The sequence below is a fragment of the Anguilla rostrata genome, chromosome 13 (assembly GCF_018555375.3).
Source record: "Anguilla rostrata isolate EN2019 chromosome 13, ASM1855537v3, whole genome shotgun sequence".
NCBI lineage: Eukaryota > Metazoa > Chordata > Actinopteri > Anguilliformes > Anguillidae > Anguilla > Anguilla rostrata.
The window spans coordinates 18,610,835-18,637,816 of record NC_057945.1 but is presented as its reverse complement, the minus strand read 5'-3'; the positions used below and the strand labels follow the sequence as shown (position 1 = coordinate 18,637,816).

General features: G+C 43.1%; 1 protein-coding gene across 6 annotated transcripts in view; it reads left to right on the top strand.

The window, feature by feature from the left end:
• Positions 1–944: 944 nt before the first annotated feature.
• The window catches only part of arhgap4b (Rho GTPase activating protein 4b), a 29,577-nt gene continuing 3,539 nt past the window's right edge, over positions 945–26,982 (top strand). For 3 of the 6 annotated variants that reach the window (XR_010325140.1, XR_010325139.1, XM_064306482.1), the window contains exons 1-23: positions 945–1,184; positions 7,451–8,036; positions 9,447–9,615; positions 10,051–10,213; positions 10,690–10,752; positions 10,983–11,159; positions 11,779–11,907; positions 14,089–14,310; positions 14,694–14,795; positions 15,243–15,422; positions 15,788–15,872; positions 16,346–16,373; positions 18,184–18,280; positions 20,312–20,372; positions 20,914–20,991; positions 21,604–21,732; positions 22,001–22,106; positions 23,437–23,664; positions 23,759–23,814; positions 24,124–24,298; positions 24,608–24,706; positions 26,314–26,460; positions 26,861–26,939. Coding sequence is in view for 4 of the 6 variants with exons in the window: in XM_064306482.1 (XP_064162552.1) it covers positions 7,970–8,036; positions 9,447–9,615; positions 10,051–10,213; positions 10,690–10,752; positions 10,983–11,159; positions 11,779–11,907; positions 14,089–14,310; positions 14,694–14,795; positions 15,243–15,422; positions 15,788–15,872; positions 16,346–16,373; positions 18,184–18,280; positions 20,312–20,372; positions 20,914–20,991; positions 21,604–21,732; positions 22,001–22,106; positions 23,437–23,664; positions 23,759–23,814; positions 24,124–24,298; positions 24,608–24,706; positions 26,314–26,460; positions 26,861–26,939 (2,640 nt within the window). In the remaining 2 variants the exon portion in view is untranslated. Of the gene's footprint in view, positions 1,185–7,450; positions 8,037–9,446; positions 9,616–10,050; positions 10,214–10,689; positions 10,753–10,982; positions 11,160–11,778; positions 11,908–14,088; positions 14,311–14,693; positions 14,796–15,242; positions 15,423–15,787; positions 15,873–16,345; positions 16,374–18,183; positions 18,281–19,670; positions 19,699–20,311; positions 20,373–20,913; positions 20,992–21,603; positions 21,733–22,000; positions 22,107–23,436; positions 23,665–23,758; positions 23,815–24,123; positions 24,299–24,607; positions 24,707–26,313; positions 26,461–26,860; positions 26,940–26,982 lie in introns of all 6 variants that reach the window. The other 3 variants (XM_064306485.1, XM_064306484.1, XM_064306483.1) reach the window with 3 other exon arrangements.

The window sequence follows — 26,982 nt, the reverse complement described above, 5'->3', positions numbered from 1 at the left end:
TACTAACCAAGCTCAGTCCTTCTTAGCTTCAGTACTAACCATGCACAGCCCTGCTTAGTTGTTCCTATAATACCTGTGAGCTTTTATGCTATGCTACTGTAACCATACCTGGTGAGGAAATTATAGGTGACCTTTTATGAAACCTCAGCTTCCCCTCTGTTACCCCAGCACTGTGTTGTCTTTTATCCATGACTGAGACTGTGGTTGACCAGATATTCGAGACCTGTTCATTTGCTTTTGTTTTATCTCTAGAGATCATTGTGTGTGAACCTCACTGCCAGGCAGTACAGAGCTGGATTTCTCTCTCTGGTCTGAAGTTTCCCTTATTTGTTTCTTTTATGCCTAGAAAAAGGAAATGAAATGTTGTCTGACTAATTTGTTGAGACAAGGAAGAAGAGGGAGGGGGAACATTTAGAAACTAGTGCTTACAAACAACATTATAACTGTATGTAATGCTCAAGCTCTGTATTTGTATCTCCTTCATAGCACTGCTTTATCAAAATTATTCTGAATATTGTTTTTCTTTCTGCTTTCAAGTCTGCTGAATTGATGTGCATCTTATAAAACACAGATAGATTATATTAATAATTGTTCATTATCAGCAAGCAAATGTAAAAAAAAAAAAGTATCTAAATCCAGAAGGGTGGTATCCATTTTATTAAGATTGTATGAGTAGGACTGCGGCACTGACTGGTCTGATTACGGTATATTAGCCCTGTGGGACTGGCTGGGATGGGAGAGCTGTGAAACGCAACACAAGGTCACAAGAGAAGAGAGGGAGAGAGAGAGAGAGAGGGGTGGGGGTGAGGAAGGGAAAAGGCAGAGGGGGAGAGACTAAGAGAACAGGACAGCATATTCATGTACACACTTGTATTTATAGTAAGCCTGCGAGGAGCCGGGGGCGTGGCCTGTTGTGACATCACTTCTACTGCTTCAGAGCAAGGAGGGAGAGAAAGAGAGAGCATGTACGAGAGGGAGAGAGCAAGTACACTGTGTTGAATGTTGAATGTGTCAGGGAGAGAGAGAGCAAAATGAAATTGGTTCCATGAAATCTGTGTGACTCAAACACAGCCTTCTCTGTGTGTGAGAGGGTGAGAGGGAGGGAGGGGAGAGTGAGAGAGGGAGAGAGAGAAGGGGAGAGCAGGAGGCAGGGAGAGAGGGAACAGAGGACTACAGAGAGTGAGGTAAGGCGTTCATGTCTATTATTTATAAATCTGAATGCAGGCTTTAAAAAAATACAGCAAGTCCACCTTACGCGTGTGTGTGTGCGTACGTGTGCCCATGTGCATGTGTGTTTGTTGAGAGTGTGCGTCTCTGTGTGTATGGCCCTTTACATAGTATGTAAATGTGTAGTGTGTTCTCTTCCTGCGTGTGCATGCGTGTGTGTGTGGTGCGCTGGCGGGCGTGCAGCATGTGAAGGCTTGATTTAAGAGGACCGCACACTCGGGGAGAGGGGGAGGGGGAAGAACAAACTGACACGTTATTTTGGTGTTGTTCGCAGCATCCTGTGGGTAGCCCCTAGTTCCCCCGTTTCATATTTTTACACCTCAGATTCACACTTGGGGATGGGGCAGGGGGGAGTGATGCCTCTCTTAAGCCCTAAAGGCACAAATAATCTGAAAGGCAGCAGTACAGCAAGACAATGCAGAAATAAAAGACATAAATTAAATAGGCGACGGCATGTTCCCCCCCTTGCTGAGCACCATCAGACACAGCTGCTGATCTGTGCCGATGGACATAAATGGGGGTACCACCTCTCAGCTGAAATGCCCCCCCCCCCCCCTTAATTCTGGTGTGTGTGACAGCCCCACCCCCTCCCCCATTATACCATTATATGAACCAAGCCCTTACCCTGGCACTCTCTGTCTCTCTCTCTCCTCTCTCTCTCTCGTTCTCTCTCTCGCTCCCTCGCCCCATGTCCCTTTTCTCTGCTCACTGTCCATCTCTCCTCTCTTTATCCTTTATTTCTGTCTTATGCATAGTCTGTATGATTGATTACCTGATGATGCTGTGATCCTTTAGAGAGAGAGAGGAAGTGTAGTGGAGACTTTTACAGAAGAGAGATGGGAAAAGATCAGTTGCAGAGTGCAGGAGTTGTAAAGGACTGAAAGAAACAAAGAATTGGCCGGGGGAGGAGAAATGGAGGACTGGGGGAATGGAGTGACTGAGAACATACAGAAAAAAGAGAGCGAGAAAGAGCAGGAAGACCGAAAGAGGGTGGAGGACATAACCAAGGTGCTGTGGCCAATGTTCCAATTTCTGAGGAAGAGGAACTGAGTTAGAACGGCAATGCGTGCTGCTGACATCTACATTAATGCAGGATCTGACCTTAAAATGAGGAAGTTGGCAGTTGACATTGTGTGTGTGTTTGTGTGTGTGTGTGTGTATGTGCATTTTTGCATGAAAGAGAATGAAGAGAATGAATAGTAACATAACTGTAAATGTTGATGGTAATACTCTCTCACACACTGGCGATTAAGGATTTGCACATCTGATTAGATGTTCATGAATATCTTGTGCTTTCTAATAGTACAGCACACAACTTTTGAGAATGTACTCTGATTTTATTTTTCTAAGTTTATTTGTCCAACCAGGTAAACGGAGCAGGACACACAATACAACAAATACCAATACAGTACTACATACAACAATAGTATATGTAGTATTGGTATTCGTAGTTTTGGTCATAAAGAGGGTGGGGGACAAATCCAACATATAAGGCTACAAATACCAATACTACTATTAGAAATAATGCCTACACCACCAATACCAGTAATACCAATATACTACAAACACTAGCTATACCAGGGTTGGGCAATTCCTGTCCTGGAGGGCCAGTATTTATGCAAGTTTTTGTTTCCACCAATTATGCTGGCTAAATGAGCTAATTGGCTGTATACGCCAACACTGATTCACTCGTAAATTACATAACAGTAAAATGGTTCATATAGGGACAAAAATAGTCTTTGTCTGTCATCCATGCACTTATCAAGAAATATAGCTAAAATGTCAAATGGCATAAGTGTCAGGGCTGAATAAGTAATTAAGGACAAAAGTTGGCATGAAAACCCAAAACATATTCTTCCCTTGTTGCCCACCTCTGAGCTGTACCAATACTAAAACCAGTACTACCAATAATGCCAACATCACTACGTAACAATACTGCTGCTAATACTACCAATACCAGTAGTACCAATATTACTGCCATTGATACCAACATTACAACCAATATACTTCCATTGATACCAACATTACAATCAATTATACTTCCATTGATACCAGCATTACAACCAATAATACTCCCAATATTAGAGCTCACCCTCCCAAGCTTGTTCAGTTAATATGAGAGAGGGTTGGGGAGATCAGGCAGGCCAACATCAGATTCACGCATTCATCTTCATTGTATTGGATTTACATAAATCACACCCATATCACAAAAATTGAATGACACTTTCATTGTTAAATGTGTTCTAGCAGAGGTAAATGACAACCTGTAACCATATATATTGTTTATATTTAAAATTGAGATAAAGATAATATATAATAATATATAAAATATATTTTGCATATATTTTACTTATGTATTTCCTTAAAATCCCAATCATGTCACATGTGAAATGAATATTTACTGAATTTATATCCAAACATCTCATATTTATGGAAACTCATATGTAGATGTGTTCTTGTCTAAAGAGCTGAAGATCAGGTCACAGAGACCTTGCAGAGAAACAGGGCTAAATCATAAGATTCCATATACATGTGAGCTTGAATATTCCCTCTCTGTGTGTTTTTTGTATTGGTGTTTAAAAAAAATCTAAAATCTTGCATTGGCTACATTTACCCTGGCCAGGTCCCCTTAGAAAAAGAGATTTTACCTCAGTGGGACTTTCTGGATTATTATTAGAGGCCAAGCACCAATGATGAATACGCACCTATTGTGATAGATTGATTTTTCGACTAATATTATCAGTTCTGCCACAGGAGTCTATGGCAGCCCATTGGACCGCTTGATGGATTTTTTGTGAAATTTTGCACATTGATAAAGGATAGGCCACGGTATATAGACACCAAGTTTTGGGTCGGTTCATCAACCCCTCTAGCACCTCCAACAGGTCAAATTTGGTGATAGATTTTTACCCATCCATTTTTAAACGTTTGGCCCAGAACTTAGCCTCCTCAGTCTTATCCAGAAAGGGCCGGTGTTGAGCTGGTTTAAAACCTTTTCGTGTCTAGCAGGGTCTACAAACTATACGGGCTCAGCTATGCATGTGATTAGTTTATTTGTGACACAGTGCTAAATTGTACACTGAAAATAATTTCTATTAATTATAACTATAGACTGTGCTCGCAGTTCTTCTGTCTCCCTTCCCTCCAGTTTTCGCTAAGTTGGCATCACAGATATAAAAACCCTGTTTATATTGCGATCCTCCTGAAGCTGCCTTGCCACTCCCCAGCCTTTTTCTTGGGTCGGTCGCTATGGCTGGGAAGCTGTAAACATATTCCTGTTTTTGATTCACTCCTACTATAGTAGGCTATATAAGTCACACATGTATGTCTAATATGGCTATAGGCCCCATACACATGTAACATAGGCTACTCGTGGTACTTGTTCAGATGTAAATATAAAGTAGCCTTTCATGGATTGGAAATATTTGGCTTTTTCACTCTGTGAAGGGCTGTTGTGTTCGGGGGAACTCTTTTGGGTGTATGGGGGAAAGAGATGTTCATGTTTCTTTGGTGGTGCCATGACTTGTGCAAGCACTGCAATTGTGACATTTGCATTATCCTGTGCAACGTTGTGACATTGCATTGTTAGGTTTGTTGACACTATATAACCACATGCCCCCCGTATCTTTACGCTACTCTTGCAAACCAAACGGTTTCTAGTTGCGTTTAAACGTGTTTTAAACCATGGCATGGTTAAGTAACCAAAGCATGTACATACTAGTTATACTAACTGTCTTAGTATGCTGTACATACAGTACATACTAACGTATGATGTACTGTAGTACATAGTAAGTTAGTATGCGGTTGCAAATTTTGTGTTTTGTTTTGTAGTTAGGTTGCAGGAGCTCTGAAAGTCTGAGTTGAACAATTTCAGGAAGTGGCCACTAGGGAGATTGCACAAAGGGAATAATAATAATAATAATAATAATAATAACTGGTTTACAGCTAATATTATTATTAATTTATTTAATTTATTTATATTATTAAAATGTATAAGCAGACATATATATTACACAGTATTTCTGGGAGAAATGGTAACATCATCGTCTCTCCATCCACAGCTCCTTTTATCACATTAGCACAAGGTTTCATTAAAAATGGCGGAACGTTGCACATCCGTTTCCTGTGAAACAGTCACAATCTGCAGAGGTTCCATTTCAGAAAGTAACAGATGATGGTAATAAGCAAATTTTAACCTCTCATAAATATTAATTGGGATAAAAGGGTCTCAAAAAATTTTTTTAATGTTGTGTAACTATTACAAATGAGTGTGCTTTATAACAAAGAACATGGTCTTGTAAAGATACTTGAACAGCTGAAGTGGAACTGATTGTTTTGTGGCTCTTCTCTTTTTTATTCTTGCTGTTCCTCATGATGGCATTATGAAAAAGCTTGAGAATTCTGCGTACATTAGTCCTAGTCACTTCTTTGTGGGTAGCAGCTACAAACTAGAGGCAAAGTGCCTGGAAGATCAACAGCATGGTGGTCCTTACTGTATTCTTTATGTTTAGACTCATAAAAAAACTATTTCCATTCCACATTACAGTAACCATTCATATGAGGACTGTAACTGTCATTTGTAATACTGCTAGCCACAAATTAATATGTTTCATAATTATCTGGATATCAGCATGGCCAAGCAAGAAATGGTCTGGCATAGCATGTGCCAGCAGGACTAAAATACAACACTGTAGGGAAAGAACTGGAAAAAATTTAAATATTTAATCACAAAACAGTTCAGTTCAGTTCAGTTCAGTAATTCTATGGTACAGACGTGCATTCATTATTACATGCTAGCATGTGCTGGCCTACAAAACAACAGAAATAATATCCAATAATTTAGCACATGGATAATATATGTATGTATACATTATATGTAAATTACCCAGCAGTCATTATATCTCTTTCATTGATAGCTGAACTGAGATGTCTTATTGCAGTATCATGGGGTAATGGAAGACAAGGTCCTTTTTGTCTGTCTCCCCAGCAGCATTTGTGCTAATTGGGTTGTTGAAGTAATAAATGAAAGCCAAAGTTGAGCCGTGTGGTTTAATAGGTGTGCTTTCAGAGATTTGAGTTACTTAGATTTATCGTGTGCAGTTTTTCTGTAGGAACATAATAACAGCCAAAATGTGCAGTCAGTCACTGACTTTAACTGCATCAGTGAGAGAGTGATAGTATTCCACCCATTTCAGAGATCCTTGTCCTTCTGTGCATTTCAAATTCTGGTGTGCAACGGGTTTGAATGTGTGTCTAGAGGCTGAAGTGTATGGAAATGTAAACAGGTGAATAAAACCAAGTTGCACAGGAGTAAAAGAATCCCTTCATTTAGTACTTATTTCCAGAATAGTGGCTTGAAGCACTTTGCATTAAAGGAAAGGCAGGCCAGACATTTAGGAGTGCAAATGCTGACAGACATGCATAAAGCCAGTGGGAGACTGAGCACACTGTATGTGGCATAAGGCTGGCATTTATAAACATGCACCTTTTTCACATTCACTCACTCAAAGGGATACTGTTCTGTAAAGTTCTGCAAAATTAGGCAATGAAAACATGTCCACTGTTTAATTCCAAAAAAGGACCTTTCTGCAAGCAACCCCAGAAACATAAAGAAACAAAGTTGTTATTCATGAAGCCCATTCGGGGGGCAGGGTATGGCTATGAAGATGGAGAAAAATCAACATTTGAGTTATTATGATGGCTTCTACCATTTCTGAGTTGTAGTTTCCTCAAATTATTTATAGGTAATACCAGTAGTGCACTGATGACTTTGATAATGCATGTGTGTAACAGACGTAATGTTGTGGGTTTTTTTTTTTTTTTGCATTGTGTGCAATTTTAGAAAACAAGTCTTTAATTTCTATTATTAGTTTCTATTCTAAGTTCTGTTGGTGTAGCTGTCTGTGTTGCATCATGCAGTCCCTAATAGAACTGCTGGCCTGCGTTCCTTGCGGTGGAGTTCCCACAAGCTTTCTGTCAGGTTGGGCAGTAACTGTGTATCTGATGTGGTGTAAGTTGTAGTTTGGCAGAATAGTTGTGCCCATGGTATAATGTAGCTGTTTAACGGTGTAGTGTAACCATGCATTGCATAAGACATGGAGGTGTGAACCTCAGCATGGGTAGCTCAATGTGCATCCTGGAGTGGTTTGCTGTATTTAACTTGAGATTTTGATCATTCTGCTTTTTCACTCTCTTTCTCTCTCTCTCTCTTGCTTTCTCTCAGGCGAAGACAATCATTTTCATTTGAGGAATCAGGAAATGGAAGATATCCTAATTTAAAAAAAAGACTTAATGTTTTTTTAATGTACAACTTCCAAGTACAAGGTTAACTCAAATAAGAAATAATTGGAATAGGAATAATTCAAAATGAATAAAATCTCACCGGTGCTCTGAAGCACAAGGTGATCGAGAGGCAGATAGGCTTGTTAAACACAGTATGCTGTAAGGAGCAGCTGAAAACTTGAGTGTGTGTGTGTGCGTGCGTGCCTGCGTGTGTGTCTGTGTGCGCATGTGAAGAAAGCGTAGTGCAGTGTAGTCTTATAGGGAAATAGCACATTATTTCCTGCAGCCGTGCAACGACTGTGCTTGGTAGAAGCAGTGGAGCAGCAGAACGCTGCACACATTGTCAGAGGGCAGCGGCTATCGTAGGTAACGGCCCAGTCTCTCAGTGCATTCACGCCGCACAGGACACAGCAGTGGAAGGTTTCACTTGGAGCCAGACGTAGCCCCTGGTGGAGAGACGATGACATCGCATGGGAAACTGAAGAGGGAGAAAGGGAGTCTGGCAGAGTATGAAACCCAGATTAAAGGTATTTGTGTGTGTGTGTGTGTGTGTGTGAACAGTCTGTGTATGCACTGTGTATATGTGTGTCTGCGAAGTATGTGTGTGTGTTTACACACAGTATATGTGCATAGAGTTAGAGTTAACTTTATTAGTTATGTTTAAAAAACATGAAATTTGTCTTCTTGGTGCACAGACAGGGTAAAAGACAGATACAACATCATACAACAGCAAAAACATCATATATAACATTGAAACATAGTCATAGTCATCACCAACATGTAGAACATAAAATAAAATATAAAATAGTGTAAAACATAATAAAATTAACTTAAATTAAATTTAAAAATAGTGCTGCTGCCCAGAAACACTGGGATCTCATCTTTTAAATTTTTGATTAAAAAGGTGTGCTGCACTGGGGAGAAAAGAAAATCTGGAGCGGTTTGTGCATGTCTTGGGTGGGATAATCCGTCCTGACCGACTGCGTACCACTGCTGAGTGTAACGGATGTGTCCCGTCTGTGATTATCCGATTTATTTTGTCCAACATGAACCTTTGACATGACATCTGAATGCTGAAGACCTCGATCCCGATAATTCTGCTGGCTTGCCTAGTGATGCGCTGTAGCTTCTTTCGGTTTGCTCTAGAGAGCCCATTTAACCACGCTGTGCAGCAGAAAGTAATAACGGACCGCAACACACTGCGATACAAATACAGCATGATGTCTCCAATTACTTGAAAAGATTTTAATTTCCATAGAAAGCAGAGACGCTGGTTTCCTTTTGAGCACATTTTGCTTGTGTTGGTGTTCCAGTTTAAATTACTGTCGATGTACGTTCCCAAGTACTTTTATTCAGTCACTATCTCCACGTCCTCATCAGCTATTTTCAGGGGTGCTATTTCTGTCCTCCTTTTGCGAAAATCAAAGACCATCTCCTTGGTTTTTTAACATTTAAAACCAGGTAGTGTTCTTCACACCATGTGATCAGTGTGTCAATCTGTGTGTGTGTGTGTGTGTATTGTGTTTGTTTGTGTATTTGTAGAGTATTAGTGATGCTGTCTCCTCAGTGTGAATGCATGTGCATGTCAGTGTGTATTAGTGCATATTGGTGTGTACAGTGTGTGTGTATTTATAGAATATTAGTGGTGATGTCTCCTCTCATCCACTCAGACCTCAGCCTGCAGCTATGTATATTCTTTGGAGAGAGAGAAAAAGGGGAGGAGGGAATGAGTGAGAGAGGGAGGAGGGGAAAAGCAGACAGCTGTACATGCTGCCTGTATTATTGTAGATGATAGGGAGAGCACTCAATGCATATTGAATGAACATGTAAACGTATTCCCATTGGTGTCGACGTAAAGATTTTGCTGAGAAACTCATACTGAGCTCTCTGTGCTAATCTCACTGAGCTCGTTTCCCACCCCTCCCCACCCCACACAGAGGTACGCAATCAGCTCTCGGAGCAGCTGAAGGTTCTGGATGCGCAGCTGGAGCAGAAAACACAGCAGCTGCAGGACATGAGTGACTACCTGCGCAGACGTGGGGAGATCGAGGGGGAATACGCTCGAGCGCTTGACAAACTGACCGAGCGCTACACCAAGGTCAAAAGGTAAACATCGCCATGTTTTCCCACCATAATCAAGAGGTGAACTGTGTCACATTTTATCACCAAAATCAAGAGTGTCAGTGTATTGTTTCTGTCTCAGGAGAAAAACTGTGTCTCTTTAAGAGAAAAACAGGCATAGAACCCTCATCTTGAAAAATATTCCTTACAATAGTACCATCTCATTACCTGAAACCTTGTTTTGCGTTCATGTTGAGAAAATCTTACATTTTCATGCAGCTGAGCTGTGTGTTTTCAGTGATATATTTTTCAGGATAGATTAGACAAACTTCAGACATTGTGGTCCGATGGTGGTCTGTGTCTGCAGAAAGACGAAACAGAGAAATATGACGCAGAACAGAGGCAATTCTCTTGTCCTGTGTGTAGACTTGGTGGTGATGCATTGTGGGCAATGAAAGGTGTGCTTTCCTCTGGCCTCAGGAAGGAGCAGAGTGAGCTGTCTGTGGCTCAGTGCTGGTCAGTTCTGCTGGCCCAGACTCGGCAGGACAGCCGGGACCACGGAGCCATGAGCGAGTACTGCAGCAACAACCTGACACAGCGGCTCTCTCACTGCACGGAGGACACGTACCGGCTGGCCAAACGCGTGAGTACTGCTCTACACCTCCTTCCATCTCTCTGTCTCCCCCTCTCTTTCACTGCATGGAGGATACACACTGAATAGCCAAACATCTTGAGTACTGCTGCATACGTCCCTCCATCCCTCTATCTCCCCCCCCCCTTCACTGTAAGGAGGATACACACCGACCGGCCAAATGCAGGGCCAGTCAGTCCCTGTTCTAGACCTCCCTCATCCCTCTGTCTCTCTGGTATGACAGTTTGGTTTCTCTGTTCTGCACAATAGGATTCCATGAACAAAAATCCATGTTAGCATTTTATTTAACTTCGCATAACTGTTTTAACTACTGAGTTATGAGACTTTTACATCCAATGTTTTTCAAGTGTGTATTATATTATAAGATATGCACTGAAATACACATACATTAGAAAATGAATATAATTTACATATTATTATGAATGTTTTCCATACTGATGTGGAATGCTTTCTCTCTTCCATTGCAGAGTAAGGAAGTTGGGCTTCAGATACAGGATGAGCTTCTCAAGGTCACCTCAGAGCTACAGCTGGTGAGCAACATGACTTTACACACATACTTAGCTCAGAGCTACAGCTGGTGAGCAACATGACTTTACACACATACTTAGCTCAGAGCTACAGCTGGTTGTCTGTGTTTATCTGCTGAGGTAACATTGTATTTGTTATACTTCAAACTGACTTTTTATTTATTTATTTATTTATTTATTTATTTATTTATTTATTTAACTTCTCCTTGGTCCATGTGTGTCTGCTTGTCCAGGCCCTGAAGACCTACCACCAGTACCATACTGACTACCTCTCTGCAGAGGGCAAGCTCAAGGAAGCCATGCGATTGGAGGAACGGAAGACTGGCAAAGCCACTGACCTGGGAGTCATCAGCCAATCAGGAGGGCAGAGACGGAGCTCAGTCAAGAAAATGGACAGGTTGATGGAAAAGGTGGCACATTTTTCACATCCAATCAAACATGAGTTACAGTTAGTGTGATTTTTATGCAGTCAAACACAAGCTGTAAAGACAGAGGTACCATCTTCATACAAACCAACAAAAGTTACCAGTGTTTTTTTGTCACCAGTGTCATTTTATGAGGCTTGGCTGTGGGTTGCTGGGAGGCACATCCTGTTAAGGCAGTGTTCCAGCGTGTGCATGGCCTTGTATCTAACATGGACTGTGCCAGTGCAGACTGTGGCTAGCAGCCCTGCTGGGTGAACTGACCATAGCATCACCTAGGGAATCCATTCAGTGGGACTGAGAAGCTGCATGATAAGTGCACTCCTCTGGTGCTCAGTTGTTGAGCTGTGGGGTGGGAAGAAGTTGCAGCTGACAGCTGCATGTGCTTCAGAAGAGAGTGAGTGCTCATCAGCACCCCCCCAAACAGGGGGGATGCAGGGATGAGGCAAAATGCAAGCTTGTGTTCCAAACTCAGGAGTAATAAGAGCTGTGGTTGGTGTCATATTAGGAGCAGTTTGTGTCCAGTACTCAATGGCAGAAGCAGCAGACCTGAAAGCTAAACATAAAATAAAGGTCTGTGTGTGTTTGCATGCTTGTGTGTATACAGAGACTGGGGAAAGTCCAGGAGATGCAGTTGAAGTGCACTAAAGCTCGGAATGACTACCTGCTGAGCTTGGCTGCTGCCAACGCCTCCATGAACAAATACTACTTGCAGGACATCTGCACCATCATTGATGTGAGTATCTTTGCTTCTGGCCTCTTCCTGCTGCTTCCTATCAGAGCATCTCTGAGGAAGTACTGACTCAGGCCATCTTGTATCAGTTTTTCTAGTGTTTGTACATCCCCATGCAATTCTTGAGATGGCTCCAACATCTTGGATGAGGACTGTCTAAAGCAGGGGTACCTGCACCTTCTGACCCATGCCCCCACTTACTGAGCCAATGCATTTTCGCTGACCCAATCCTTTATTAAATTAGCCTCAGAAGAGTCACAAAATGGCTGACAGCTCAGCATGTCTACAGTAACTCCTGAAGTCTCGAGTGGAGCTTAAGCACCCTCAGTTTCTCTCAGCTCTTATTATGTCTGCAGATCCAGCCCCAGGGGGTACAGCTGTGTGTACAGGGTCTTTCGGCTTCAGTTTGTCATTAAAATCTTTATGGCATAGTAAGTAGAAAATGTGTTTTTCCACACATAGTGAAGAACACTAAAGAATTACTGAAGGAAATGAGCATAAGGTAATGTATTTAAACATGTCAAAAATTGGCAGTTATTGGTCAAAAAAAAAAAAACTTAAAAGGCCTGGGCAGGAGGAGACAGCATAAGTGTGTTTTAATGTGACAGTGGGACAGGCAGAGACTGATTATTCCACAGCACCTTACTGGCTTTCCAGATCTCTGCAGCTTTGAGGGAAAGCCTTCATTTATCAATAAATATGGTTAAAACATGGAATCTTTTTGGGCCGTAGGAAAAAAACACAATTATTTTGTGTGTACATAATACCAGTTATATACGTACGTATGCCTTGTGAAAGCATGCAGGGCCATACTGGAGATCTCCGATTAGCAGAGCAGAAGTTTCTCACTGCTTTAATTAACATGGTCTGACCTGACAGCTGCTTTCTGCTCAGCGTGATCAAGGGAAAATTCAGCCTTAAATATTAGTCACTAAAAGCAAATAAAAGCAAACATAAATGGTAAACTGGGTGATTAATGTAAAAAAAAAGAAGAAGTAATATACTGTACATTCTGATTCTGTAGTCAGAATATCCTAATTATGGGTCTCTCTAGTTATGGATTCATTCTAATGTTATTTCAAAAGACTGAAAAGGATGACATATAGATGACAAAATATATTAAGAACATACAGTAGTCCTGGGACAAATGTACTTCATAATAAAGTTTAATTTATCTACCAGTCTAAAATAATATCTATGGGTCACTTTTATCAAAATGAGAGGACGTTAAAAACGAGGGTTCCCATATTCAGGTGCACATGGCAGCTCATGTAGGCTATTCCGAGTTTGCGCCCAAAACAGCATCAGCAGTAATAGACGTTGTTTTTCCGGGAACTCCAGGCACTGAAAAATGTGGCGTCCAGCTCAGCGTGCGTGACATTTTTTTTGACGCCATTGCGTGCTCCGCTTGTCCACCATGTGAGGTTCTAATATAACTAGCCTATTTATGCTCCAGCCAGAACGTGTTCCATTCTGTGTTCTGCTGTTCCTCTGGCTTGTGGTCTCGACTTGTGCGGCATCCAGTGGCAGAAGCAGTTGATAGTTAATTTAAAGCACTTCAAATAGGGGTGGCGTGTCCATACTCATAGTCGCCTGGTAGAGCAGGACAAAAAAAAGATGATTTAAGCACACTACTGATTTATATTAAAGATTAAAATATTGTAACGATTTCAACTGGGGACATGGCAGGCGGATCACATTTGTTTGAGCCATTGCGCTCATTTATTAATAGGCTACAGAAGAGTGACGCCTCAAACACAAGCACAGGAAGAGTAGAATAGGGCGCGGGTTGCCTGCTCATTTTATAACACAACCTGCCGCCCAAATTTGAATCTGCAAAACACATAACTGCCTCAGCCTAACTGACTATCTCACACACACACACACACACACACACACACACACACATATATATATATACATGTTTATGATCTCACGGTCCAAATCCCGGTATAGCTAGTTACATGAAATGAAAGAATTTATTAATTTATTTTTAAATTTTCTTTATTTTCCGATTTATTTATTTATTTATTTCTGCATTTTTGGTTGTCCATGTAAGGAACCACATTTAAACCATATTGTATTTATAGATCCCACGCTGAAAGTACATTAATTTTAAAAAGCAAGCAAGTTTGTTGCCATGACGATGGTCTTACTACCTGCCGCGGTTTGTGCCTCTCACAGTGTACGGACCTGGGCTACCATCTCTCGTTGTCGCGGGTGATGCACGGCTTTTCGTCCAGCCGCCACCGGATCCAGGAGAACCTAAAGAATGGACTGCAGCAGCTGGAGGGTGCTATTACCGGGCTGGACCAGAACCAAGACCGGGACGCTCTGCTGCAGGCGCACAATGCAACATTCTGCCTGCCCTTCCGATTTCAGTACCAGCCTCACGAGGGAGACGAGGTGACCGTCCTCAGGCACCTCACTCATTGTTTCAAATATTTATTAATTTAGGCCCTAAGAAAGTACAATACACCTCACTCATTAGCTTTATTAGCCTATGAAATATTTTTGTAATCAAACAATACGCGTGGTTAAAATGCACATTCTCAGCTTTTATCTGAGGGTACTTTTAGTCATTTTTGTTTCATGATGTAGAAATTACAGCACTTGTTATAAATAGGTCAGCAGTGGTTTGATGAACATAATCAGCTGAGATTTTTGTATTTGTATGTGTGTGTGTGTTCTCTGCGTGCATGTGGTATGGCTAGTGGTGTATTCTGTTTGTTGCATATGTTTGAGTACTGTGACTGGTGAGATAGTGATGTATTCTGTGTGTGTTGCAGGTGTGTGAGGTTAGTGCGGAATGCCAGGTGAGATACGAGCTGGACACTCGATTCCAGCAGTTGCAGTCCAGACTGGCAGCCATCACCCTGGAGACCGAGGAGGTATGTATTCATCTGTTTGTCTGTCGTCGTGAAAGAACATCAGTAAATACAATACAGGATCAATAGCAATTAGGCAGGTACAGTACAGCACAGCAGGAGCAATACATACTGAATCAGCAGGTTATTAGAGAGACTGAGGCAGCGCTGGGCTGTTATCTTCCATTAGGCATGTGTACACATGCAGCTATGCCTTTCATTAATGCCAAAGTGCAATTACTAATGCCTGAATCACTCTTATTTTATTCTTCTTCTCATGCAAATAATTTTTTTTCTTGTGGACAGAGACACACCTGCCCCTGTATCTTTCAGTGTAAGAGGTGTTGATCTGTCTGCTGATACAGGCAGAACCAAGTTGAGCCTAAATTTCAGTTTCCTTAAAGATACAGTGAAAATTCATAAAGATAATTCCCCTGTACTGTTTCCCTGCCCTCCCCCACCTGCCCACAGGTCAGTAAAACCCTGCGAGCCACTCATGCTGCCCTCCTGGAGAACATCTCTGATGATGACTGCAACCTCCCCCCTGACAACACCGTAGGCCAACCACAGGAGGGTGACGCCCCCAGCAGCAAGCTGAGCATGCTCAAACGGCGGGCCAATCAGCAGGAGACAGAAGGCTACTACTTCACTGTGAGGAATACTGCTTTTTTTCAGAAAAACAGAACTTAACAAACACATAAACAACTCCCAACAACATTCAACATGCATCACAATCCTTTGGGGAGGATGGGGCTTTGGGCAACGACAGTTATTGTTTTGCCTGTATTTCATCTGGCAGTTCAGCTCAGAACTCAGAGCTCCTCTGCCCCTGGAGACACACAAACATATAAGAAGAATCAGAATGATAGGGGCACCAATAGGCCACAGTAATTATTACATCATCCTGAGGGTAGGGATGAAGATGAAGATGATTTTAACTGTAATTATATTTGTAATATATAATATATTATGTATAAATGATAACAGCTCCATTCATTCTTGTTTTCCTCTCTCAGAAAGTGAAGGAGCAGCTCAGCGGCAGCTCTCTCATGTCTAAGCTGCAGGCCAAACACGACCTGCTGAAGGAGGCCATACAAAAAGGTACAGCGCACAGTGCAGCCCAGCTCAGTAACACACATTACTACGGCATGTCACTAGCGCACGTCACTGTTACACAGCTCTGCAGCCGGCGCCCGTAATTAGCATCAATAGTTCACGACACTCCAGCAGGCGACACCATAACAAGCAACTGCAATGGTGAAAAGTACTCTACTATGATTAATGTAGAACAATATTGGACCAATGCCATCATTATAATTGGTAATTTCGTGAATCAAATATGGAGTCTGTGTTATAAGTAAATAGTTTATCAAAGACGGTGTCAAGTACATTACAAAGCTTTTTACAGTGAACATGACTATGCAGTATGTTGCTCTAATATTGCACAACTTTTTCCAAAGTTTTTATTTTGCTGTAGTTGCACATTTAAATAAATAACGACTATGGTTTTGATTACAATCTATTTATGTCTTTTTTCATTCCTCCCTTTCTCTTTGCTTCTTTCTCTCCACTAGCTGAAGCAATTGACAGTGATCCCTCCAGGTAAATAAAAAGGACTTTTATAATCTCTCTCTCTCTCTCTCTCTCTCTCTATCTATCTATCTATCTACCCATCTATCTGCCTGGTCCATATTCTGTAGTGGTACAATATGGATATATCTGATTGGCTTATTGGCCAGCATTGCGCTGCTGTATGGTATGGCTTGTATTTGATTGCTCAGTGTTTCACTCCAATTCCACACTGATAATATTTCCACACACATGACTCTATTGTAAAGGTCTTAGTGCATGGTCTTAAGTGCAAAGCACAAGTGCATTTAAGGTGTGGCCAGACCCACTTTTGCTAGTTTCATGGTGGATAGTTCAAGTGCAGAGTAAGGCACAAGGTTCAAAATGCCTGGACTTAGTAGCTTAATTAATAAATAAGAGTGTCTTGGGCATAACGTGCGCTAAACCAATTAGAGTGTCATCTTCCATTCTCTTTAAAGCCACCTGCGTGTTGCCCTTTGATAGATTGTTAATATAAGTGGTTTGGCTTGGCTTATTTAGCTTTTTGTTTTTCTTCACATTAGGACTAATGCGATGTATTAAATTCAGACGGAGTGCTTGGCTTCAGAACTTAAACATGATTTAGTGTTTATTACCCCTTGAAGGCCAACCCGCCCACATTGGTGCAAGGTCATTCGCTATTTTAACAGCGTAGTCGCTGGACGGGAAAATGGCGACTGCGTCTGTCTGAAACCAGCAAAGGCACGTGCGCTTGGGTTACCGCCACGTTGCGCCAAGTCCAAGATAGAGCCCGCCGCGCTGTCAGTGTGAGGAGCAGCCTGCCAGGTAATGTACAGATGGAGGCCCTTGGGGTGTTCATGTCCTGGGCTGACGCAGTGATGGATATTCTGCATGTAGATGTGCTGAATTTCAGAATGCTGTTCTGACCGTTTGGGTGTTCCTGTAATCGAGCCATTCATGATTGGGCTGACTCTGCACGGCTCTTCGGCGCTATAGTGTGCGGGTCGACTGTGGTAATTCGTGTTTGGCAGTTTGAATAGGCACGGGTGCTTGTGTCTGAGTGAGACACCCTGTAGTGTTCTGTCAAGGCTAAGTGTCTTCCAATTTCATTTTTGTGTCACAAAACTCAGTTCTTAATTTTAAGGAGTGCATAATGTTGTACTTTTATAAACTTGTACTTTTATAAGCAACTGGACTATTTTGTAATGCGCATTTTGTAATGAGTGGTGTTTATTTTTGAAGAGTGTGATATGTATTTCTTTTGAGACGAGTGAAATGTGTTTAAATACACTGAGGAATTGCGTTACTGTCAGGGTGGTAGGACTGAACATTGGCCGGTACCTCCTCTCACAATTCATACGTGTGCTGTACACAACCTGTACTGTGTGTGTGTGCGCACAGTGTTACAGCACAAAGTTCTGTATGTTCCCAGCACACACCAGGATGGTGCGTGTGTGTGCACGTGTGTGCACGTGCGCGTGTGTGTGTGTGTACGTATGTAGTGTTATAGCACACACTCCTGTATGTTCCCAGAACACACTTCAGCAGGATGGTGCACACGTTTGTGTGCGAGCGTGTGTGCGTGCGTGCGTGTGTGTGCGTGCATGTGCGCGCGCGTGTGTGTACGTGCGTGTGTGTGTGTGTGTGTGTGTATGCAGTGTTATAGTGCACACTCCTGTATGTTCCCAGAACACACTTCAGCAGGATGGTGCACACGTTTGTGTGCAAGCATGTGTGCGCGCGTGCGTGTGTGCGTGCATGTGCGCGCGCGTGTATGTACGTGCATGTGTGCGTGTGTGTGTGCGTATGCAGTGTTATAGTGCACACTCCTGTATATTCCCAGAACACACTCCAGCAGGTCGGTGCGTGTGCGGAAGTCTCGGCCCTGCTCCCAGTACCACCACAAACTCTTCACTGGAGACATGCTCTCCTTCATCCAGGTACAGGCCCAAACCAGGCCCACAATGGCTCTAACTGCTGCTACTGTCTGCCTCAAACTTTCCTGTGTGTTTGTCTGTACCCTTTGCCACCTTCCCCTACCCACACAGGTATGCCACTGTCTCCAGCTGCACCTGTTTGGGGGGGGGGGAGGCAGTGAACTTGTGGGGGCTCAGAGCGCCCCTGCTGCATTACTTGTGTGGCTATAGCTTGAGGCAGCTAATCACCAGATCCTGTCATATTTCTGTGATAAACATGGCTGCCACAGTATACCGCATACTGCCACCCTGCCAGATAGTGCCCCGCCGTGTTCCGCAGTGAAGGCATAGTCTCTCAGTCTGAGTCAGTCTTGCTGCTGCATTTTTCTGTCCCGCCCTGCTGGAATGTTCCGGTGGCAACTTGCTACCAAACGGCGGAACCATCTGCCAAGCGCCGCTCCCACCATGTACCGCAGTGCTGCCCTGACCTGCTCCTCTGCTTGCCAAACTCTCTCTCTCCCTCTCTCTCTCTCTCTCTCACTCTCCCTCTCTCTCTCTCCCTCCCTCTCTCTCTCTCTCTCTCCCTTCCCCTCTCTCTCCTTCGGGAGGGTGTGGCACGCTGTACCGCCCCCCTGCTTCGTACGGTACCAAAGCTGTGTGCAAAAACCTCGCCCACGTCCTGGCCTGTGAGGGAAATTACCTGATACAGTGACCATTAGACTGGATGCATGTCATCTCTGCACGGTTACTGTACAGTGCCAATATTGTTTTTATGGCTGTTTACTGTTTATTAAATAATTAAATTATTAAATTGGCACCACTTCCAATGATGTGCGATGATGATCAGCGCTAGCTCTCTCCTGCAGTACTGAGTGTACTGTGGGATGTGAAATCATTGATTCCCTGATAGTACTCTGTGGCCCCCAAGGTATAAAATAGTCACTTTCGTTCACGGACAGTTTGGCAAGTCCAATAATTGACTAAATTAGTTAGTAACACTTGTTCCTGTTCTTGAAGAAAAAAGGAACACTTTCTTTTACTTGATACTGAAATTTTGGCTTAATTGGTTGGCTGAATCCTGGAAAGTGGTTCCCTCCCTTTGACACTGCGTGATGAAGGCTATGATACAGGTTATGATGCACATATGCAGTGGAGCTAGGGACCCCTGCCACCGTGGACGGCCACCGTGATATCGTCCATTTTGGTACGATGCTGGAGACTGGTACTGCGGCTTCATATCTAACCAGGTCTCTCTTCTGTGTCTGTGTCTCTTTCTCTCCGTGGACGTCTGACTGTGGGTCTGTCTCACCCTATCTTTTGCCCTGTCCGTCCGTCCGTCTTCCTCCTCTCTTCCTCTGCTTCCTCCTGTCTGGCCTTGTTTCCGCCCCTCTGCTTGCCTGCGTGTGGCTACAAGGAGGAGGAGGAAAATGTCTAGGACACAGGTAGAGCTCTGTCTGTGTGTCTGTCTCTGTGCGTCTGTGCTTCTGTGCGCCTGTGTGTCGTTGCTTGTGTGTTTCTGTGCTTGTGTGTGTCTGTGAATCTGGGTGTCTGTTCATCTGTGTCTGTGTCTGTGTTTCTGTGCTTCTGTGTGTCAGTGCCTCTGTGCTTCAGGGCTTCTGTCCATCTATGCTACTGTGCTTCAGTACTTCTGTATGTCCGTGTGTCTGTGCGTCTGTGTGTCTGTGCTTCTCTGCATCTGTGTGACAGTACAAAGTTATATCACTTGTATAGATTTTTTCTAAATCGAGATCCTGGGAACTTGCTATACTTTCTGGCTACATTTGTCAAATGGTTAAGATGACTTAGTTTAGTCAATTAAGTACAATAATTCATTGAGTTGAGTACTATCTTTGCAACTTGTTTATTTTTCAATATACACAAAATAGCTGAAATAAATGTGATGCATGGATAAGATAATAATTTTTCAGTTGCACCAATGTCTCCAAAAACACACTTTGCAAAGGATTGACATTTTCATGTGTGGGGGAGTAGATAACAGTTGGCATGGATTTGCATGCTGTGTCATGCTCTGTTGACTCCACCCATCTCTCACAGAGCTCTGGCCAGCCCATCCCCCTGGTGGTGGAAAACTGCATCCGCTTCATCAACCTTCATGGTGAGTGGAGGCTCAGCACGGCACTGCAACCCAGTGCAAGCCGTGTGATCCAGGGGTCCCCATCCCAGGTCCTGGAGAGCTACAGCTGCTGCTGGTTTGAGCTTTCATGTTGAAATCAGAAGTAAAATCTGAAAAAACCAGGTGAAGCAAGTTAAATGTGTAACTGTCAGACCCTGTGCACACCAAACACCAAGAAATGCCAGGCCCAGATGCAAGTTTCAGATTCCTCAGATGGCAGCAGCTGCATTATCTGAAAGCTTGCAATTTTATGTATTGTAGTTGTCTTATGTTGTTGGAAACAGGGGTAAGCACTATGATGTTATCAAAAGATTCATGGTTTTAACCTCTTTATAATGAGACCAAACCTGAATATTTTCATTGGTACAATAATCCAGCTCAGCTATTGAATACCTCTAAGAAAGATGGAAGTTTGTGTCTGCTTTTAACAACAGAGGTGATATTTTTAGAGGATAATTTAAAATCTAGATATCCGACAAGTCTGCACACTGTGTGTGTATGTGTGTGTGCGTGTGATACACAGGTCTTCACCATGAGGGGATATTCAGAGTGCCGGGATCTCAAAGCGTGGTTGCCCACATCAGAGACGCCTTTGAGAGAGGTAAAGTCTTGCCTGCACTGTCTGCTTTGTTGGTGTTGTGTGCTAATATATTTTCTAAAGGAATACATTTTATTGTCTCATTTTCAATTCATATTTTTTTAAATTTTTTTTTTACTTTTCATCCAAATGGGAAATGAAAAGACAGAAAGCTGACTGCTTTGGTATCATCTGCTAAGTAAATAATTAGCACAACTTTCTTCAGCTCCTTCAGTTCCCAAATAAAACACATTATCTATATGCATCTCCACGGTCTCTTTTAGACCCATTTTTTTTTACATGATTACATTTGCAATCTTAAGCCTGGTGCATTAATGTTCCATAATGTTCCATTTTTTGACAGATTGGCTGTCTGATTGTTTGAATGGTTGAAATAATAATTGATTGCAAGTTTGATGGCTGATTGATTGGTAGGTGGGTTGACTGACTGGATGACTACTGCCTTCGGTGATTAATTGGTTGATTTATTTGTTTATTGAGCAATGTATTGATCATTTGATCGAGGGTTGATTGATTGGTCGATTGATTTGTTGATCAAGTGATTGATGTATTGAATTGAGTTTATAGACTGGTTGAGTGACTATTGATCTCTGATTGGTTGCTGCGATTGTTCAGGGGAGGATCCCCTAACGGACAGTGATTGTGACATTGACTCGGTGGCTGGTGTGCTGAAGCTCTACTTCAGAGGCCTGGAGAAACCGCTTTTCCCTGAGGAGAGCTTCAGCCAGCTCATGGAATGCATCCGTAAGACACTTCCTGCTCTGCCTTGTCTACTGGTCTGTGTTTGTGTCCATGTACGTTTGTGTATGTGTGTGTGTGCGTGTGTGCGTGCGCTTATGTGAATGTATGTTTGTGTGTGTTTGTGTGTGTGCGTACGTGCGTGTATGCATGTGTGTGTGTGTCTGTGTTTGTGTTTATGTTTGTGTTTATGTGTGCCCATTCTGCCGTTCTGTGGCTTACAGTGCGTGTGTGTGTGTTTGTGTGCGTGTGCATATATGTGCCACCTCTTTAGAGATCGAGAGCGAGACGGAGAGAGCAACGCACATAAAGTCAGTCATCTCCTCCTTCCCCCAGCCCATCGTCATCGTTATGCGATACCTCTTTGCCTTCCTCCACCAGTGAGTAATATCCATCCTCCCATCTTCTCTTACTGTCCTCCTCCTCCCTGTCTCTCTTCTCTCTCGGAGCAATATTCAAAATTAGTAGATATGGGAGCAAGTGCTACTCTACAAAACTTTACCTGCAGAGAGAGAGAGAGAGAGAGAGAGAGAGAGACTTACTCCACAAGAACACGAGAGAGAGAATTTCAGTCCACAATACTGCTACAGTGCACATTACATGATCACTTGGAGATGGAACACACTATGACTGACCAGAGTTAGACAGATTAGAGTGTTAATGTGTTTAACTGCATTTGCAGAATCAAATTCCGTTAAACTCATGTTAAGACTAATTTCACACCTGTAATATTGCTAAATCAGGGGTCCCTAACCCTGGCCTGGATTTCTGCTGTGTCTTGTGTTTTTTTATTATTATGTATAACTTATATAATTTATAACTGATATAAACCATTAACTCTCCTCACTTGGTCATTTGTGTCTAAACTGGCTACTGAATTTAAAGTGGAAAAAAAAATCAGCAGACCCTGGTACAACAATGGCTGTGAACTATATTAGTCTGTATGGTTTCTGTTCTATACCATATTGAACACTTTAGGTGTCCACTAACATACTTGTGTTTGTGTGTGTGCGTGTGTGTTCTTGTGTTTGTGTGTTCATATGTGTGTGCACGTGCATCCTTGTGTTTGTGTGTGTATGCGTGCATATGTGTGCGTGCGCATGTGCGTGCGCGTGCGTGTGTGTGTATGCGTGCGTATGTGTGCGTGCGCATGTGCGTGTGCGTGCGTGTGTGTGTGTATGTGCGTCCTTGTGTGTGTGTGTGTACATGTGTTTGTGTGTGTGCGTATGTGTGCGTGCGCATGTGCGTGCGCGTGCATGTGTGTATGTATGTGCGTTGTAGTGGTCCTGTGTGTGTGTGGTGTGTCATGTGTGTGTGTGCGTATGTGTGCGTGCGCATGTGCGTGCGCGTGCGTGTGTGTGTGTGTATGTGTGCGTGCGCATGTGCGTGCGCGTGCGTGTGTGTGTGTGTATGCGTGCGTATGTGTGCGTATGTGTGCGTGCGCGTGCGTGTGTGTGTGTGTATGCGTGCGTATGTGTGCGTATGTGTGCGTGCGCATGTGCGTGCGCGTGCGTGTGTGTGTGTGTGTGTGTATGCGTGCGTATGTGTGCGTATGTGTGCGTGCGCATGTGCGTGCGCGTGTGTGTGTGTGTGTGTGCGTATGTGTGCGTGCGCATGTGCGTGCGTGTGTGTGTGTGTATGTGTGCGTATGTGTGCGTGCGCATGTGCGTGCGTGTATGTGTGTGTATGTGTGCACGCATGTGCGTACAGCGTGTCCCAGTACAGTGATGAGAACATGATGCAGCCGTATAACCTGGCGGTTTGCTTCGGGCCCAGCCTGCTGAGGGGGGCGGAGACTGGCGATGCCGTCACTCTACAGCCCCAGATCAATGCTCTCGTCAAGACCATGATCCTCCAGCATGAGGTCATCTTCCCTGGCCCACTCGAGCTGCAGGGGCCCGTATATGAGAAATGCATGACGCTGGAACAGGAGTACTGGTGAGAGGCACAGGATTGGACCACTTTGGGGTGCTATCTGGGGCCTGTCATATGAGCCATGAATTCACTGTTGTGATGTCATGTGTTCCTGCAGTGAGCCAATCACGGAGGAGGGGGAGGGAGAGTCTGAACACCCGCACAGCGAAGACAGTGAGCGTGAACAGATCAAAAATCCAACATTAGAAGACCATTTTGTATAGAAGTAGTTTTTTACATCTATCACAGGAACTTTAACCATGCATACGTGTTCATTTCCCTGTCGGGAAGCCAATACAGGGACTCAACCTGACGGGAACTTTTTGTAAATTTTGTTTTGTCAGTATGAAAGTCGATAATTTCAACAAAATGGTTGAATTTTGTCATTCTGAGCTGTCAGTGATGTCTGATGTCTGTGCTTTGGTGTCAAGCAGAATGAACTGGGCACTGAGTGGTGTTTGGTGCGTGTCTGTGTCTTTCAAGTAGATTGCGATGCGGTGGCCATGTTTGATTACGCCGCCCGCTCGACAGCAGAGCTGTCATTCAAGCAAGGTGACCACCTACTGCTGCACTGCAAGGCGTCTCCCGATTGGTGGAAAGGTGAAGTGGGTGGAGTCAAAGGGCTCATCCCTCACAAGTACATCAGTGTATCTGATGGGTGAGTTTATAATCCTCCCATTACACCGCTTTGGGGAAAGAAAATAAAAATAAATCATTGTTTATTTCAATGAAAAGTCTTTTATTCAGAATACAGTATATCGGCGTATTGGACTCTATTTATCTGAGTTGTTTGCAGATGCATGCAAATGGCCTGTCTCTTTGTGGTACAGAGTGCTTTGATCCTATGAAAATGTAAATAACTTGCATGTATGTGCAAAGTTTAATACCTGAGAAGATTAAATTTTCAAAAAATGTTCAAAAAATGAACAAACATCCCATAACCTCTGTCTCTCTTTCTCTCATTCAGGGGGGGTCACCAGCCAGAACGAGGAAGGAGAGAGGACAGCCGAGGCGGCAGCACAGGGAATCTGAGTGAGGAGAAGCAGCTGGCTGAACAAGGCACCCGGTACCATGTTACACTCATTACACACTCAGTCATGTTACACTCATTACACACTCAGTCATGTTACACTCATTACACACTCAGTCATGTTACACTCATTACACACTCAGCCATGTTACACTCATTACACACTCAGTCACGTTACACTCATTACACACACAGTCATGTTACACTCATTACACACTCAGTCATGTTACACTCATTACACACTCAGTCATGTTACACTCATTAAACACTCAGTCATGTTACACTCATTACACACTCAGTCATGTTACACTCATTACACACTCAGTCATGTTACACTCATTAAACACTCAGTCATGTTACACTCATTACACACTCAGTCATGTTACACTCATTACACACTCAGTCATGTTACACTCATTACACACTCAATCACGTTACACTCATTACACACACAATCACGTTACACTCATTACACACTCAATCACGTTACACTCATTACACACTCAGTCATGTTACACTCATTACACACACAATCACGTTACACTCATTACACACTCAATCATGTTACACTCATTACACACTCAGCCATGTTACACTCATTACACACACAATCACGTTACACTCATTACACACTCAATCACGTTACACTCATTACACACTCAATCACGTTACACTCATTACACACTCAGTCATGTTACACTCATTACACACTCAATCACGTTACACTCATTACACACTCAATCATGTTACACTCATTACACACACAATCACGTTACACTCATTACACACACAATCACGTTACACTCATTACACACTCAATCACGTTACACTCATTACACACTCAATCACGTTACACTCATTACACACTCAGTCATGTTACACTCATTACACACTCAGTCATGTTACACTCATTACACACTCAATCATGTTACACTCATTACACACTCAGTCATGTTACACTCATTACACACTCAGTCACGTTACACTCATTACACACTCAATCATGTTACACTCATTACACACTCAATCATGTTACACTCATTACACACTCAGTCATGTTACCCTCATTACACACTCAGTCATGTTACACTCATTACACACACAATCACGTTACACTCATTACACACTCAGTCATGTTACACTCATTACACACTCAATCATGTTACACTCATTACACACTCAATCATGTTACACTCATTACACACTCAGTCATGTTACACTCATTACACACTCAGTCATGTTACATTCATTACACACTCAGCCATGTTACACTCATTACACACTCAGTCATGTTACACTCATTACACACTCAATCATGTTACACTCATTACACACTCAGTCATGTTACACTCATTACACACACGACCACACTACACTCTTTTCTTTCTCAAGCTGAGGGTGAACAATGATAGTGTGTCTTTCTCAAATTCAAGTTCCTACATTTTCAGATATTACCAAAGTCTACAGAAATCAGTTAGTTTCAGCGTGTTAATACAAGTGAATAATTACATATGTGTAATAACAGGGGGACCCCTGGATAGTGATAATGTAAATTCTGAACAACAATAACTGTAAATCAACACATGCATTAACACTAAACGTGGGTGTATAAATGTGTGTGTCTTTCTCTCCCTTACTCTCAGGCTGCGGGTGAACAGTGACAGTGCATCTCTCCCCAGCAGACAGAAAGGGGGCGGTAGCTGCAGCCCTGTGCGCAAACTGCCCCAGCACCTGCCCGAGAGCCGGCTCATTCTGCCCCACTCGCCCGGCCTGGGCCGCCAGCACGCAGGGTGCGCGCTCGCCCGCCTCTCACCCCACCCCCACAATCCCCCCTGCAACCGAGCACCGCAACGTCGATGTTTAGTACCGATACTCAGTACCACAGAGTGAAGTTTAGTGCATTTACTGGCCTTCACATGTCTCCGATTTGTAAATTTATTTTATTATCCATTACATTAATACATTTTTGGTCTTACTCGGTGTGGAGGCCCAATCATTGATTTTGCTCTGGTGCAACACCCTCCTCGAACTCTGGAGAGCACATGTTGGCAAATACAACCAGCAGCTTGGCTGCGCAGTCACTCACTCTTTTTGTGTAATGTTTTTAATTTCACCACTCTGGTTCATTTTAACTGTGCTCTTAAACAACTGTTGAATAACTTGTTGTTAAAATGTAATTTTCCCTCTCAGACTCCAGGAGAGGAGGAACACTCTGGAGAGTGTGAGACAGATGGGCCAACCGGACAGACAGACAGTTCAGATTGACAAGGTGAGAAGCCTAAAGTGTTAGCGGTATTACAGTGACTGAAGCA